This window comes from Opisthocomus hoazin, chromosome 11, assembly GCF_030867145.1.
Source record: "Opisthocomus hoazin isolate bOpiHoa1 chromosome 11, bOpiHoa1.hap1, whole genome shotgun sequence".
In the NCBI taxonomy this organism is placed as follows: Eukaryota; Metazoa; Chordata; class Aves; order Opisthocomiformes; family Opisthocomidae; genus Opisthocomus; species Opisthocomus hoazin.
Window position 1 is genome coordinate 14,734,007 of NC_134424.1, and position 15,886 is coordinate 14,749,892.

General features: G+C 40.4%; 1 protein-coding gene across 8 annotated transcripts in view; it reads left to right on the plus strand.

Annotated features, from left to right (window-relative positions):
* Positions 1 to 1,153: 1,153 nt before the first annotated feature.
* TASOR (transcription activation suppressor) overlaps positions 1,154 to 15,886 on the plus strand; it is a 32,373-nt gene continuing 17,640 nt past the window's right edge. For all 8 annotated transcript variants that reach the window (XM_075433060.1, XM_075433061.1, XM_075433063.1 and 5 more), the window contains exons 1-8: positions 1,154 to 1,650; positions 8,934 to 9,079; positions 10,219 to 10,311; positions 11,178 to 11,250; positions 12,619 to 12,710; positions 13,064 to 13,222; positions 14,514 to 14,641; positions 15,288 to 15,319. In XM_075433060.1, the coding sequence (XP_075289175.1) occupies positions 1,296 to 1,650; positions 8,934 to 9,079; positions 10,219 to 10,311; positions 11,178 to 11,250; positions 12,619 to 12,710; positions 13,064 to 13,222; positions 14,514 to 14,641; positions 15,288 to 15,319 (1,078 nt within the window). In that variant the 5' untranslated portion in view covers positions 1,154 to 1,295. The remainder of the gene's footprint in view (positions 1,651 to 8,933; positions 9,080 to 10,218; positions 10,312 to 11,177; positions 11,251 to 12,618; positions 12,711 to 13,063; positions 13,223 to 14,513; positions 14,642 to 15,287; positions 15,320 to 15,886) is intronic.

A 15,886-nucleotide genomic window follows, 5' to 3' on the forward strand; every position in this document is an offset into this window, starting at 1 on the left:
TGATTCAGTGAGAACTGGACCTCTTACACTGTCTTTGTACCGAGCTGTCATTACTGTTTTCATTGGAATTACTCCTTATGCTAAAGACATGTTAGTCCACAGGCAGAAAAAGTTTGTCAGTGTTTGTACCCTACCCCCCACTAAAGATGGGAAGATGGGGACACACACACACGCTATCCAAGAATTCTGTTAAAGTATACTGAGACTTTTGGCTGTCCTTCATGGTTAATAATTTATTTTTATTATTCAAAGGTGAAATTGTATCATTTTGGCTAACGTCTTGACAGCAACTTTGAGAGGAAGAAGTAGGAGCTGGCTCTCCCGGTGCGCTGCTTCTTTCTGCTCCCGGGACTTCGCTGAGGGAACTGGGTAAGTGGCGCGGCTGCTTCGCCCCGGCAGGACGGACCGTCGCCCGCCCGCCCGGCGCAGATGTGCCTGGGCCGACGCACGTCCCCTCAGCCCGCTCCCAGAGGCCGTCCTGAGCCAGGCTGCCAGCCCTGCACCGCGTGGTGCTGCCCGCTGGCTGCGTGCGGGCTGCAGCACGCGGCGTCACCCTTGAGCGAGACGTCCCCTCTTCGCAGGGGAACCGGCCCCGCGCTTGCCCGCGCTGGTGAACGGGGACGCGGGCCCAGCAGCGACCCCGCTCCCCGCGAGAGGCGGCGACGGAGGCCAGGAGCTGCCCCGCCGAGCGTTCCCTCGGCCACCCCGGCGGCTCGCTTCGGGCCTCTCGCCAGAGCCGCAGGCAGCAGCTGCCGGTTCTCCGCGCCCACACCGCTGGCAGGAGGGACGCAGGAAACGAGCGAGCTGCCTTCTCCGCCCCGGCAAGCTGCGGGCAGGGGGTCCTTCCTCGGGCGCCGCCGGCAGCCCGGCGCGTCGCCCGGCCGGCGGCGGCGCGGGCTGCCACCATTTTAAAAGCGGCTCGGCGGCGAGAGCCTCCGCCTCCCGCAGCGTCCGCGCCCAGACCAGCCCCCGAGGCGGCTGTGGCGGCCCCAGCGCGGGCAGGCGAGCCCCGCCCCTCTATTTATAACTTGTGCCGAGAGCGGATTGGCTAAGCCGGGCTGGCTCCAGCCCCGCCCCCTTTCTGTGCGCGCTGCCGCCATGTTAGAGAGCGGGGAGGGGGCGGTGGGGCTGCCATAAGGCGAAGGGACGGAGGGGGAGCAGTAGCGGCAGCGGGCGGTGCATGGCGCTGGGGAAAGGGTAGCCTGGTGGGGGAGGAAGAGAAGGCGCGGGCGATCGTGCCCGCTTCTCGGCGATAGGAGCGAACGGCGGATGCCGTGATCCCCAGTGGTGGCGAGATGGAGCCGGAGCAGCATCAGCGGACGGAGAAGATCAGCGCGGGCCTCCTCGGAGTGGAGAGTAATAGAGCAGGAGCCGCTGAGGACACCACACAAAATGGCGGACGCTCTGAGAGCAGTAGCACTGGGGAGGCGCTGCTGGTGGCTGCTGTTGCTGCAGGGGACAAGGCCCCCCCAAACCTCAGCATCACTAGCAGCAGCCAGCGCAGGAGCAGCATCTCAACGGCAAATGAACAACAGAAGCAGCAGCCGCCCAGCGGTGTGTTGGGGGGGCCTCCCCCTCTCCCTAAGCCCCCAGAAGACCTGCCTGTTAGGAGGAACTTTCAGATCCCCAGGAAGAGCGGAGAAAAGAAAGGTTGTTCCTTCCCTTTCCCTCCCTTCTCTCCCTCACTCCCCTCTTCATCTTGTTCATTAGGCAGGCTCTTTATGCACCTCACACAACTGCATGCAAAATCCTGCGGGTGTGGAGGAGGCTGTGGCATGGCTTGGACTAGCGAGGCTACTGGGGATAAGATTTTTAGTGTCAGAGAGGCTTTTACATTCTTTCCCTACCCCTCTCTCTTTCGTTTTTCGTTTTTATTTTGTCACAAGAAGGAGAAAAAAACAAAACTCTGCTTGAATTTCAGACCATTGCTTTAAGAGGACAGGAAAGCTGGATGCGATCAGGGTGGGCTTGAGTGTTGATCCTGGCTCTGCTTCTGGAGATGCAATCGCACGCAGAGAAGATGGTGCTCTGGGACACGGACACACAGAGAAGATAATTCGCTTTTCTCTTCCCCCGATCTCCTCCCTGCAGGAGAGGGGTGTATTCCTGTTTAGGGTAGACTAGCAAACACTGAGCAGAGATGTCCTTCATTGGTGATGCGCAGAAGACTGTTCTTATCTAGTGAGAGTTCCTTATCTTGCAGGAAGGAAGCAACCATCCCATGTTCACGTGTCTCACCTTGGAAGCATTCCTCTTCGATTGCATCCAGGGTGTTCTTTTTGATTTTTCCAGTAACTCTTCCTCTAAAAGCCTGTGGTATTTCTTGCTTTTCGTGAGACTCCACTGGCTTCTGCTCATCTTTGATTTTGCTGTGTGGTGTTGAAGACATGTCTTATTCCCTCCCTGAAACTTATTTCAGTTCTTGACCTTTTGTTGCAAAATGGGGTCAGTAACTTAGTACACATCACAAAAATACCTGTTCATGTAGGCTTCTAGTTCATCAGAGACTGTCATCTAACTTCTTGAAATGCTTGCTTCTGTAAGGAAGAGATGAAGGTAGGTTTATTTCATTATGCAGTCTTTCCCTTTCCCTCCTTCCATTTTTGGCAGTAATGTCCCCTTTTTCATTTTCTTCCCTTTCTTTCCAATTGCCGCCCCTGGAAAGGGGATACAAGTCTGGCAGACATTCATTGTAAAAAGGACTGGGCTGATTTGGAGAGAAAAAAGTCTCTTATTCATCTGACAGAAAAATGTCTGGATAGAACATGGTGCCTCTTGCGCTTCCATATGTCAGACCCAATTGGGGTTACATTTGAATACTTATTATATCTCAGAAATGTTCAGTGTTTAGCTACAGACGTTTGAAGTTCCTCTCTAGCATTTGGTTCCAATGTGAAATAAAGCGTGCAAAATACCTTTTTGGGTCATCTAATTCATCATTTGCCTCTGCAGAAACATCTCCTACAGTGTGTAAAAAGTTTCAGAATATGTAGTTCAAACATCAGGCTTCTGTGCCTTGTAGAGTAGAAGAGGAAGCCATTCTTAGCCTACTTCTAAAATTCACTTGCTAATGTCAAGGTCATTTGACCCATTCTTAAGGGCTTACATTTTAGTGTACTAGTCTTATTTGCTTTCCCTTTCAGCTTACAGAATGCTTCTTGGACATGTTAATCATACTGGCGACTTACAGTTTCCAAAAATCTGATTCTGGAGAAGAGACCTTTTTCCATCTGTCCATGGTGTTTGCGGTCATATAGTTGCTTGTGGTTGCTCATTGTTGGTGTTGCACCATGCGATACCGTAACACAGAGTTCTTTGAGAGAGCGTGTTGTAGGCAAGACTAGCAGAAGTGGGCTAGCATAAAAACTGTGGTCTTTGAGGACAACCAAATTGCTATTGGAATTGACATTTGAGAAATAACGCAATTAAATCAGTTATGGAACTAAAGTAGAATATTAGCAGTGCATTGATTGTCCAACATTGTCATAACATACACTTACAGCATGGTTAGTACCAGTGATCAAATACATCTTGTTAAATTACAAAATGATGCGAGTATCATCTGTCCTTCTCAAAAGAGAGCTCTTAGCTAGATTCTGAATTCTAGCATGAAACAATGCACATGGAAGCTTTGTCCATCCTTCCTTATGTTGGAATTGTCCTTGGTTTGCTTTTTAAACTTCCATTTTTATTCCTGGACATACCATCCTGAGAGATACTGGCTGTCTTGATTATGAAGACATCTGTCATATACAAACTGTAACATCTGTACAGAATGACTTTGTTACTTGGGTGGGGTTTTTGGGGGGTTTTTTGGTGGTTTTAAGCACCAAAATGTGTTTTGGGAATAATTTTTGATTGTGAAGCAATTAAAAATTGAATCTGCAAAACGAAAGGGGAAAATCCTAGAAAACTTAGTATTTAGCTGCTTATTTAGCTTTTCTGAAATTTGTCTCTACCTCTGTTCGGAGACTAGCAAGGGACTGAAAGCCAACAGAATGAACCTTGTTAATGTGGAGAACTGCATCTGGAGGAAGCCTGCTTCTTAAAACTAACTGTGGTTAGTTGTCACAGAGATTCTTTCGACTTCCTTTTTTATTTCCGAGCTGAAGAATTCGGTAAATGAAACTGTAAAAAACACTTGTCTCTGAGGTGTAGTTTTTTAATGTGTGCGTACATTTGTTTTCCTACTTAATCTTGAAAGTTTCTGTTTTCTTGGTACGTGCAGTTTAGTAATGGTGTTATTCTCTCTTGAGTATCGTGTCTCTTTTTTTAAACTTAGCACTATAGCCAGTTGTCATGGCCTCTTCTAATTTGATTGTCAGATCTTCTCAGGTGTCCCAAGTCTGCCTGAAACATCAAAGATCCTTGTTTAATAGGATGAGGAGAACATATTTTCAAGATAAAGCTCTGGAAGGGCATTTTTTGACTTACTGAATTCTGAGTGGTCCTCATACCAAAAGGCAATTCTGAAACACAGGTTCAAGTAGCAACCAGTGACTTAGGGCGTTGCTTGTTGGTAATGGTTGGACATATGTTTCTGTAGTCTACCAAGTTAACAAATGACTGCTGTTTGTCAGGCTGGGGGTAGGGGGGAAGGTCTTGCTTTTGTCCATGAAAGTCTTTGCAGGACTTGCCTGGAGGTCTAGGCTGTCCTTTTTCTACTGAGTAGTACTTGATGTTTCATTCTGCCTAGTCTTTTGTCTTATTTTCCATATCTTTGGTAGAGACGCGTATCTGCTGTTTGCTACTTGCTATTTCTATGTGGGGATTTTGTTAAGCAGTCCTTGATAACTACTTAGAGCTTTTCAGAGCAAAAGACATTTTGGGCCCAAAAAAATCACATACATAACATTATGGTTCATTAAGACCACAGATTTTTGTTTGTGAAGAGTGCTAGTATTCTGCCAATGTAGCTGATAATAAAGTAATTTATTTATCTTCACTTAAAAGTTAGTTGGTTCAGGGTTCCTGAAAGAGAATGCCTCTGTGTTCCTCCTCTTCACGTTCTGACTTAAAAAAATCACAAAACCAAAACCCAAAACCAGTTCACAACCCAAACCCTCTAGCTTCAAATTCAGTTTTGTCAAGTTGAAGCATCAGACAGCTGTGAAAGAGAAACTTAAAGCCTCTAAGGGATTATATCTGAACATCCCATCTAACATCTGTCCACAGACTAGGTACTATATTAGCTGATCTTCATTTCCAGCTAAAAATACATTTATGTTCCAATACAATGGGTAGAAACTAAACAAAACTAGTATTTATTTACTTATTTTTACTTCTGTAGGATAAGCCAGCAAAAACCACAGTAATTGACTTGTATGTGTTACAAGGATACTGTAAATAAGTCCTTACATAAATGACTGTTTAAACAGGTATGATAAAGGTGCAGCATACCCACATCAGGTTTGTATAGTGAGCCTGAAAAATACATGTGCACACATGACTGGTGTTTGAAGTGATGTGGGACTGGAGTCCTCAGAATCTCATACTTTGCCTTTGAACATAGGATTTGATGACTTCTATGGAGGGTCTAGTTCAGTACTTTTCAGGGTTTGTCGTGTGTTGTTTTTTTTTTTTTTTTTCTTCTGAGCTGCTTGGCTAAGGCAGGTACAGGCCCTTCTACAGTGACCATAATATTTTAGAAAATAGCTGCCCTTTAGTACTAATGCTTAGGTGACAAATTGAAAAGTACTGCCTTGCTACTTACCTGGTTAGGTAAGGTTTCAGGTTTTTAGGAAGAGCCTGAAGCCTGCAGTGTCTCAAGTTCTGGAAGAACTGTGAAAGTGGATTTATGCCTGTCATGAAGCATATGATTAGTGTGCTTGAAGAGACATAATTGAACAAGGGAAAAAAGCTTATGCCATGCACTCTTAATTTTTTTTGCTGTTGCATGTGGTAATTTCTCTAGAATTCAAAGTTAAGTGACTAATTTTTTTACTTATGATTACAGTCCTGCAGTCAGTTTACCAGATTTTGCTTGCTCCATCCATCATCTGGCGACTTGGAAACGCAATGCAATAGACAGAAAATTAGCAGGCCGCCCCTGAAGAGAAATGTTCAGAGGGTGCTGTCTAGTTCTCAAACCAAGTGTGGGTTGTGTGCCACTGCTATATGTGAAAAGGTGTCAGAGTAGAATTTGGTGTTCATAAGTACTCTTCAGAACATAAGCAGTGTGCTAGTTGTGTAAGGATTATACATTCAGTGGATTTCAGTCATGTTCCTTTATTTCTCAGTCAATGGATGACAGCTGATCATGAAGCCAATCACTTTAATTTATGCATGAAATAAACTACGGCAAGATTATATGTGTAGTTGCTGGTCTTGTGCACTTTGTATTGAATGGGCAGTGCAAATCAAAGGCATAGAAATTCCTTTACAATGAAGTTTTTGGATTATTAAGCATTTTCCTACTGGAAGGTGGAGGTAAGGTCTTGGACTGATGTGATCAGTTGGGTGGAATCAGTCTTGTTTTAGTGTTCTGTATGTTCTCAGATTGAAAAATTGGAATCTCAAAAGTGACTTTTGTGCTGAAGTACTTAAGTTTGTCTTCTACTACAAAGGTAGCAACAGCCTTTCTTCTAGCTTCAGTAGTATCTCTGATGAACTTAGATGATGTTTGTTTGGGGTATAAATTTGGCAAAGTACAAGGAAGTGTATCTATTATTGAATGATAAGTAATAATAGTAGTAAAACATGCTTTAAGTCCTCTGCTAAGAAATGGAAAAAAACGCGCAACAATCTTGAAGAAATCTCTATTGTATTCCATAATTTAAGGCATTAGGTAGACCTCTTCCACAAATTTGTTGAGATCTAGTTGTGTAGTAGCTTATGTAGGTTCTTCCTAGCTGAAGAACAGGGAGACATGCTGTTCTTGGGCAACTTTGTCTCAGCTTGTGCATCAGAACTTTGCACAAAGCAGGAAATGTTTAAACACAAATGCGAATATAGTTGACACTATTTGAATGAATGACAGGATATTAACTGATGTAATTATACGCCTCTTCCTAGATTTCCGTCTGGGAAGTAGGCAAGACATTGTGTGTAGTTTGTGGTCACTCTTTGTAGCCAGTCCTGCAGAGTTTTCTGCTTGCCTGTACTCAGGACGGAAGAAATAGGCTGGGCTTGACTGCACATGCGTTTCTAGGGCAGCGGAGGGACAAAGGGTGAGGTACAGTAATCACTGTTAAGGAAACAGGAAATTTGGACAAGCTGGTGGCGTTGGTAACCTTCTACCTTAACTGGTCCTTTTAGACAGAAGAGAAGCAGGCAATGTGTGAAACTCATGCACTGCAACACCAGAGTTTAATAACTCCTTGTCAGAAAGGTCTAAGAGGTGTTTTGGGATGGGGTGGGACAGGAGGTGCTTTTCCAATGTGTGTATATCTATAGGAGGCTTGTTTTGTATTTTACTAGTAAGTGTTCCCAGTACAAGTATGTTCAATTGCAGCAATACCAAGTTGAGAATTTCTTTCAGTTATCTTTCCTGCTATATTGCTGTCAGCCTTTCAAGAATGAAGGCATCATTACTAAAAAGGATGTTACATAAGAATGGTTTCTTAATTACTTTCATAACTTGCACTCTTAAAAAAATCCATTACTCGTTGGTGGTGTTGGAATCGTTGCTTTACTTTGGTTTTTAGATGCGGTATTACATTATAAAGTGTGTGTGTGTAAATGCAGCTCTTACTAGATAGCACAAAACAATTCAGTTTTCGTTTAGAACATTTGTTTTATACTGAGGCTAACACAATATCTCCTGCAAATGAGGAAAAGGTTGCTATCTAAATCTACTACCATATTATTTAATGAAGTTGGAGATACACTTTAAAGATGTAATTAAATTTAATTTGCTGTTAGAGTAATGGTAGATTCTCTTTTATGTGAGACTAGTACTGTTGTAGTTCATTCCTCACTATTGTAACTTCTAGTGATTTCAGGTGGTGGTGGTTTGGTGATTTATTTTGGTAGAGAAAAACAGACCCTCCTACAAAAAGAGCAGAAGTAGTCTCAGAAGTACCTGCTGGGAATACTTTCTGTCTGAAGTTAGCAAATACGACGAAAATACTGAGCTTCTTGTGAGTATTTTGGAAGTTACCCTGAGAAGAAAAACACTTGCTGTACTGGACTAGTTCAGTTTCCCCAGGAGCAGTATTTTCACAGACATTACTCTCAAAGTCTGTACTTGGAGTCCCTGCTGGGCCACTCTTGGGTTGCTCTTCTGATCAGTTCCTCACTTGCAGTACCCAAATACAAATGAAGAAGCTTGGGGAGATGAACATTTCGCTGTGGGAAGTTAGGCAAAGGTTTGCCAAGGTGGTGAGTTTGTACAAGAACAAATGAAGGACTTTCCTTTTAAAGCAGTTATCAGAAGGGAGAAGATCATAAAGCATGAACACAGGCACTCTGGTTTTTAATAGTAGCTTGTTGGATTTCTTAAAACAGTATTGAATTTATTCATATTTAGCCTAATTACCACAAGCAAACAAACAACCCTGTAACTGTTCTGAAGAGAAGCTAAGCTATGAAATGGTTGTTGATGTTTTTATTAGAACAATTTGTTCCTGGTTCTTAATTAAAAGAGCTAATTAGTTTAATTAAAGTTCTGAAAATTTAATTACAGGGTTTTGTGATACATATCAGATGTTTTCAAAGGGTAAATTCGGATTTGAGGTGCTTCTCGTTAACTTCTGAGAACTAGCTGTTGAGTAATAAAAAGTGTAAAAAATGATTTTTTTAAGATGCTATAATTCTGGGTGACTTTCTTGCCTAAATTCCAACTTTTTCAAATATTTTAGGTACTTTGTATTCTAAAATGAATCATGAACCATTTGTCTTTATGTATAAACTGTTAATGGATTGGAAAATTCTAGATTTTTTTTTTTCAGATGCTTTTAGGGACTTATTATTTTATTTCCTCTCCTTTATAGCACTCTTTCAGCCAGTAGCTGTAGGCTCTCGAGAATTTGAGGATGTTGTGAAGATTCTGCATTCATCTTACTTGGAACCAAGTTCGGAGTCCAATTTTAATTATAAGAGAGCCAGCTTAGTTCATAGTGAACTGTTGGAAAAGGAAGTGAGTATACTTGTGGATTCTCTTTATGAATAAGGTACAAGTCAAATGAAATTGAATGTTTTTTCTGAGTCTAGAGGCAAAGACCTGGAAATTATTTTCTACTTATGTGCTTTATATTTAACTGCAAACTCGCATCACCCAAAAAGCAAGCAGCTATTTTTCAGGCAGGTTTATTACTGCATAGACATAAAATCATGCCTGCCAGATACTCAAAACAGACTATAAGAAAATTTTTATTTGGCACCACTTATCTCGGTGCAGTTTTAGTTTTCAATAATTCTCTTAATTTTTATGTATTTTTAATAACCTGGAAAGATGTTATAGTGCCTTATTTGAAAGGCCTTATGCCTCCTGTGAAACTTAAGATAATAATATTTTTCTGATACTAAGTTTACATAGTCTCTGTAATTTTGTTGTTACCTAAGACAGTTGATTACTTGGAACTAGTAAGTGGAGTGGCTTGGTTGAAGCGCTTCTGCTGTACCTTATCTAGTGTCTCTTAAATCCAGACTTGGCTTGCTTTCGTAACTGTGAAATGAGTTTTCAGTCCCAGTGCCAAAAAGCTTCATGTATGGACTAATAGAATATATAATTGGTTTACTATCACTATTATTTTGAAAAGAAGGTAAACTCTGAAGCATTTTGTTTTCTGCTACTAGAATATTTATGATTCGTGGTTACAGCTAAGGAATATTGCAACCGATGAAAACCACCTCAGTAGCAGTGAGGTGCAACTGCAAAAGTACACGCACAATGTAAGAGGTAATGTCTGTCTCCTAAAAAGAGGAAAAGGCTTATTTCTGGAATTTCAAAGATGATGTGGAAGGCATTGAGCTGGATGTTTCTAGATAGTTATGCTACAAAGATAACACTAAAAAATTACTGCACAGGTTTGTTTGAAGAGTGTTTATTCCTTAGAAGAAACCAAAGAAACCTTAATGCAGATTAAGGCAGTGATATTTCCCAGGGGTATAATGTTCTTGAAATTTAATTTTAACATACTATAGTCTCACTCAAATTATATGTTGATTATTTTTGTACACTTGGATCTGCTAACATGGATGGGGCCTTAAAACATTGACACTTGAATGTCAAGCAGTAATCTGTCTACATGTGTTAAATGCTTTCTGTAATAATAGTTCACAGAAAAACGCAGAGAGCTGAAGTTTGATGGTCGCCTAGAAAAGGAGCTTTCTGAAACCTATGCATTTCTGATGGTTGATCGACCTCAGGTAAGAAAACAAAACTGCATGTAAAATGCTTTCTCTTCGTTTTCAGTTAAGAGTTTTTGGGTTTTTGAATGCAGTGTTTTTATTGACACACTTATTAATCTTTAAGTTATTTTTTCAAAATTCAGCACTGAAAAGTATAGAAGGATGGTAAAGAATATGATATTACATTACCATTTAAATCCTTTATTCTCTGCAATTTAAGGTGCTGTGTTTATGTGTCTCTGAAGTATCTTCTCTGTTTTATAAATAAAAGGATAGATTTTCTGGATGGCATGCAGGGTTTTATTGGGTTTGTGTTTTAATTGAAAAGGGATGTTGTGTGTTTTTATTGCAGTTGGTTTTTGGTAGGGGTGTGTTTTGTGTGTGTGTCAAGAAGAGGTTACCTTAAAGAGAAGGTAACCTGTAATATTAGAAAATGGACCTTATCTTCTATGGCTCTTCTTTGGTTGTATGTTTTTAATGAAAGTGATGGAAAGGGAATTTCTGTGTTTTTTTCTGCTATGATAGAGCCAGGATTTCTTAAGTATTCAAATATTGGGCAAGTTTACTTCTGCTTTGTATATTAAAAGCAAGTAATGTTCATGAAGTGTGCTTAAGGTATGGGGAGGCTGGGTTTTTTAAGATATGGGTGAGTCTGTGTAACTGCTTCATACTGAGTGACTTGCACAGTTCAACAGTTTATATAGCAGTTCAGGCTAGTCTTTCTTCTGGGTAGCTTTGTTTGCAAGGATTTTTTTGGGGGGGGTTGTTTTGGGTTTTTTTTAGCTCAGTCAAGATTCTGTAATTGTTGTTTCTCACCGTTTGTTCTGTTAGTATTCTGGCTTTCCTGATAGACTTGCTTTAAAAAAAAAGTCTGTTCTCTTCAGATCCAAAGCATCTGTGAAAAGGGACTGCAGGTGGGCCACTCCAAAATAACAATTCTCGGCAGCCCTTCCATGGGTAACTATCTTTTAATTATATGTGCTGGTATTATTCAGTATGTGTTGATGGGTAATGTGATGCAGTTGTGTAAACTTTCAGTACTTTTCCTGTCACTTCTTGCAGGAACATCACAGATAGAAATTTTTAGGAAAGTAGATTGACATCAGAACATTATTTCATAACTCTGTTTTTGACTAGTTCATTTAAATTCTTTTCCCAAAGGGAAATTCGAAGGCCAAAGAACTAATGCAGTCTATGGCTGTGTGCCTCTCTGTGTTTGTACATACGCATATGCATGTATGTGCAGTCAGAAATACCTAATGGAAATAGTAGCTCAGCTTACTGTTGATGTAGACATAACTAAAGTTCTTGAATCCACAAATCCAAGAAGAGCATAGGTAAATTGGAGACTTGGAAGAGTCACAAGGCATTAAGAGATTTGAAATTCCAAGATGCAAAGTTACTTTTGCAAAGCTTTTCAGTTAGAAAATTATTAAGTAATTTTGCTATGCATTGTAAGAATAATGTGATACAGAGGTGCCAGTACGAATGTTGAAAGCAGAACAGATGCGAGGCATGGTGGGGTGGGGGGAAACAAAGGTATATCAGCATATAATTTTTTACTGTTTTGGCTGGTAAAGGTTCTGGAGCAATTTATCAAAGCAGTTAAACACAGACCTGGAATGCAAGGAACCTAAGCACAATGGATGCTTTTCTGAGTAGCTGAGTTGAATTGGAGTTATTTGATCTGAGGTAGTCAGCTAGACCCATAAATGACAGTGTGTGTTTGAGGCCTTCAAATCTATGAAATTATGACTGAAGTGTTGAAAAGCAAGAAGTTAGTATACCTTTCCATTTGAGTGTCAATTCACGATTCCAAAACAGTGTCTTTTTGTCAGCAGTGTAAGATGCAAGGTTGCTGAGGGTGCCAGTGTTTTCCTGCTTTATTTCTCAGTCATACCTTCACTGCGTATCTCCACATTGTGCAGTGGGACATTGTACAGAAGGACCTCATGTGATTGCAGAAGGACACCTGAAAGCAATATCTGTATAGCCTTTGGGCAGGGCTTGTCCTCTTGGTCATAACACTTTAAGTAATGTGGGCATGCTCCTTTCCGGCTGAGCTAGTGTCTATGTTCTGCTGTGGTGTTTCATACTGCAGTTGGTGCAAGTAAACATTTATTCTGCTGTCTTGAAGTTGCAAATTATGAACACGTCCTTATCCCTTTGGTTGTATTACAAAAAGTTTGTAGTATCTTTATTGTTTGGTACACATTGAGCTTTAATCACATGTAATGCTTCTTCTGATAATGTTTTAACATTCAGCGTAATGTGGGGCTTTGTGGTTTTGTTTTGTTTTTTTTTTTTTTTTTATACACCTCTCAGGTGTATATATCTCCAGGTATGCCGATTTATTGCAGCCTAATCCTCTAGAAGATGGAGCAACTGGAGATGTGATTGTTTTTAAAATAATAAAGGTAAATTTATCTTGCTTATTCTTGAAGGATTATCTTGCTTACTGATAAAATAAAGGTGGTTTTAACCTAACTTATTGAACTTCCATTTACACAATTACCTGCTTATAGAGAAGCTAGAACCATACTACGTTTAAAATCTGACGTTCACACTGAGCTTAAGTAAAGCATGATAAATTTTTATCAAAGGTAAAGATGTCTTGTTTTCTTTGAAAGTATGAAAATAATGTACTTCTACAAATAGCTTTTTTAACGGCCTATTTTCATTTCCCTGCTCTTATTTCCTTTGGTACTTGAAACAATTTGCAAGTTTTCAGGAAAAAGCTGATGCTTACAATTCTTCTGCTTTATTACAGGGAAAAATGAAAAGCATATATGACCACATTGGTATGAAAGCAATGGAATCAACAGTAAAGAGCGCATTGGATCCAACACCAAAGCATGAGTGTCATGTTTCAAAGAATGCTAATAAAGTAACCTCCTTGTTGGCTTACCGAGCCTACGAACGTACTCAGGTAGATGAAAGCTGAGCATGCGTTAACTTCTTACATAAGAACTTTATAAACAGAACTTTTGAAATGATGGAGGTAAAATCATTGAAGATACAACAAATACTGAGCCTGTCCTGTAAAGCTGCAGTCTGGTCTATGTTTAGCAGTAGACCACAGATGCCTGTATTAGAAATTATAGAGCAACACATCAGCTTCTCCTGTTTCCCTTCTACATACCTGGACCTGATGGAGAAGATTTCCTTCAGATTAGGTTGTAGGTGGAATAGGAAATAGCTAGGGAATGTTCATGGGGACTGGAATGTAGGCAGGGGAGGAGACGCGATAGTATGTGGGGTTTGAAGTGTAAAAGTAGAACTGGCTTGTGGGTAGGAAGAGAGGCTCCAAAAAGGGAAAACATTGCCTAGGAAAGAGCAGCTTTCCACTCCCCACCCCCCCACCTCTACCCCCTTTTGTTTCCCTTGCCAAATTCTCAGGTTTGGAAATGGTGAGGGAGGAGAGAATGGAATCAGTTGCAAGCATCTCTGTTCCTCCAGCTGTTCCATCTCTCTTGCTGCATTATCTATTGCAGTCGGCTTATCCCATCAAGACCATAGATCTCAGGATGCTCACTTAATGGCATTCTCTTTAGTATTACAGTTTATTTTGACTTCTGTAAATCAACGCTGGGCACTGAATCAGACAGCTAGAAAATGAATGTATGTTCTCATTTCTGATTGTGAACTTGCCTAGATTAACACTTTAACATTAGAATTTTGTGACTGAACTAAAGATGGACTGCAGATGGACTCATAGAAATATCTACTTTCGTCAGAGAAATTGTTTTGCTGTTGTTAATTGTCCCTTACCTCATCAAGAATATACTTTCAAATAAATGTTGCAAAATTATTTTTTCATTCTTGATTAGCTCCTGTCCGTCCTTTCAGTGTTTGATAAGGTGATTTTTTTACCTTCTTCTCCCTCCTTTAATTGATTGTGTTACAAAGTACATACGAGAACAGCGTTTAAAAGGTTCCTTATTTTAGGTATAAGCTTTTGAAGAAATAGGCTATTGGGAAAAGGAACATGAAAGTGATTTGTTATAGTAACTTACAACTTGTTTTATATATCAATTAATGTTTGGCATAATGGGTTTCAAACAAACTCCCTTTGCTTATTTAAGAAATTAATTATGAGCTATATTTTGTAAGCTATTCCTGTAAAAGAGTACACCTTTCAGTGAAGAAAGGTCATGTATATTTGCAGAATACAGTTTACCAGACTTCTAATTTAACATTGTGTTCACTTCTTTTTCTAGTACTATTTTTACGAATATGGCTTTGATGAGATAAGGCGAAGACCAAGACATGTTTGTCCGTATGCTGTGGTTTCGTTTACTTATAAAGATGAAATGCTGCAAGTACCAAAATTCTTGCCCCCATCAAGGTAAGCTAGGAAATGAGTTTTGGTAAGACTGCAACACAGCATGAAGAATTCATAGCTCTTGGCAGTAGCTTAGAATTGATTTAGATGAACAGTGCTGAGATGAATGGACATGTCACAGGGAGTTAGCATAAATAATGCTTCAAACGTAAAGCAAGAGGTGACAGAGTTGGTTTTATGCAGCAGGCTGGCTGCTGTAGGAAGCAGTTCTGCTGCTCTTTTCACCTTCTGCCAAGGTGGAATTCCTGTATAGAGTGGGGTTTTTTTGTTTAACTGAGGAAATTCACAGACTTAAAAATGTTCACAGTATTACATTGCTTTGTATTCTAAAAAAATGTTCTTATACTTTGTCACTGAACTCTTTGCTGGTGTCATCTTACTGCTTGTGGAGAGAATATCTAAATGGGTAGTCGATTACAGATACAATATGATGCCTGTGCTGATAGTGCAGTCCCCACATGTAGTGCTAAAAATAGTTATCAGGATACCTAAAATACCACAAGATGCTGTAGCAGTGATGGCTTGAGGTTAGAACGCAAATTATCAGTGTTGCTATTTTGTTAGACTGGTAAAATATCCTTAATGTAAAATTCAGTAGCCAGACGTTTCTGTCTCAACCTAGTCATTCTGTCTTTTTTTCTTTTTGTAGATCAAACAGCTTCAACACAGATAGAAATACAGGTAAGAATGAATTGAAATTTATTGCTTTTATAATACAGACATAGAAAGCTTTGGACTTTTTTTGTCCATGTAGTTTTATTTGTCTTTAACGGGAATGACTGCTTAGTTACACAGACTGTATACATGAGTTTTATCCTGTACCATACTGATTGCAGGCATCTCTTGCTGATACTGGATGATTGAACAGACACTTTACTGTGTATCTTCTTTTACCAGAACAAACCAGAACTTAACAGAATCAAGTCTTTTTTTGCCCCCTCCTCTTCTACTTCTAGCATAGTAAGAACTTATCTTCTCTTCCCGAATCTGCTGTTCAATGGCACTTCAAATAATGTGATCCACTGTCCTGCTTTTCTTTTGAACCTCATTCAAGCAAAATACTAATATGTATGAAAGTGGTTGACAGCTAAGGTAAGGAAAGAGGCTATCATTCCACAGATGTTGGTATCAAGGGCATGCTTATATAGACAGGTACAGGTAATGCACCAACCTCCTTCACTCTGCTCGGAGCAGATCCAAACAAGATAGGGTGAACACCCTTTCTGTTACCTTTTCACTTATTATTTA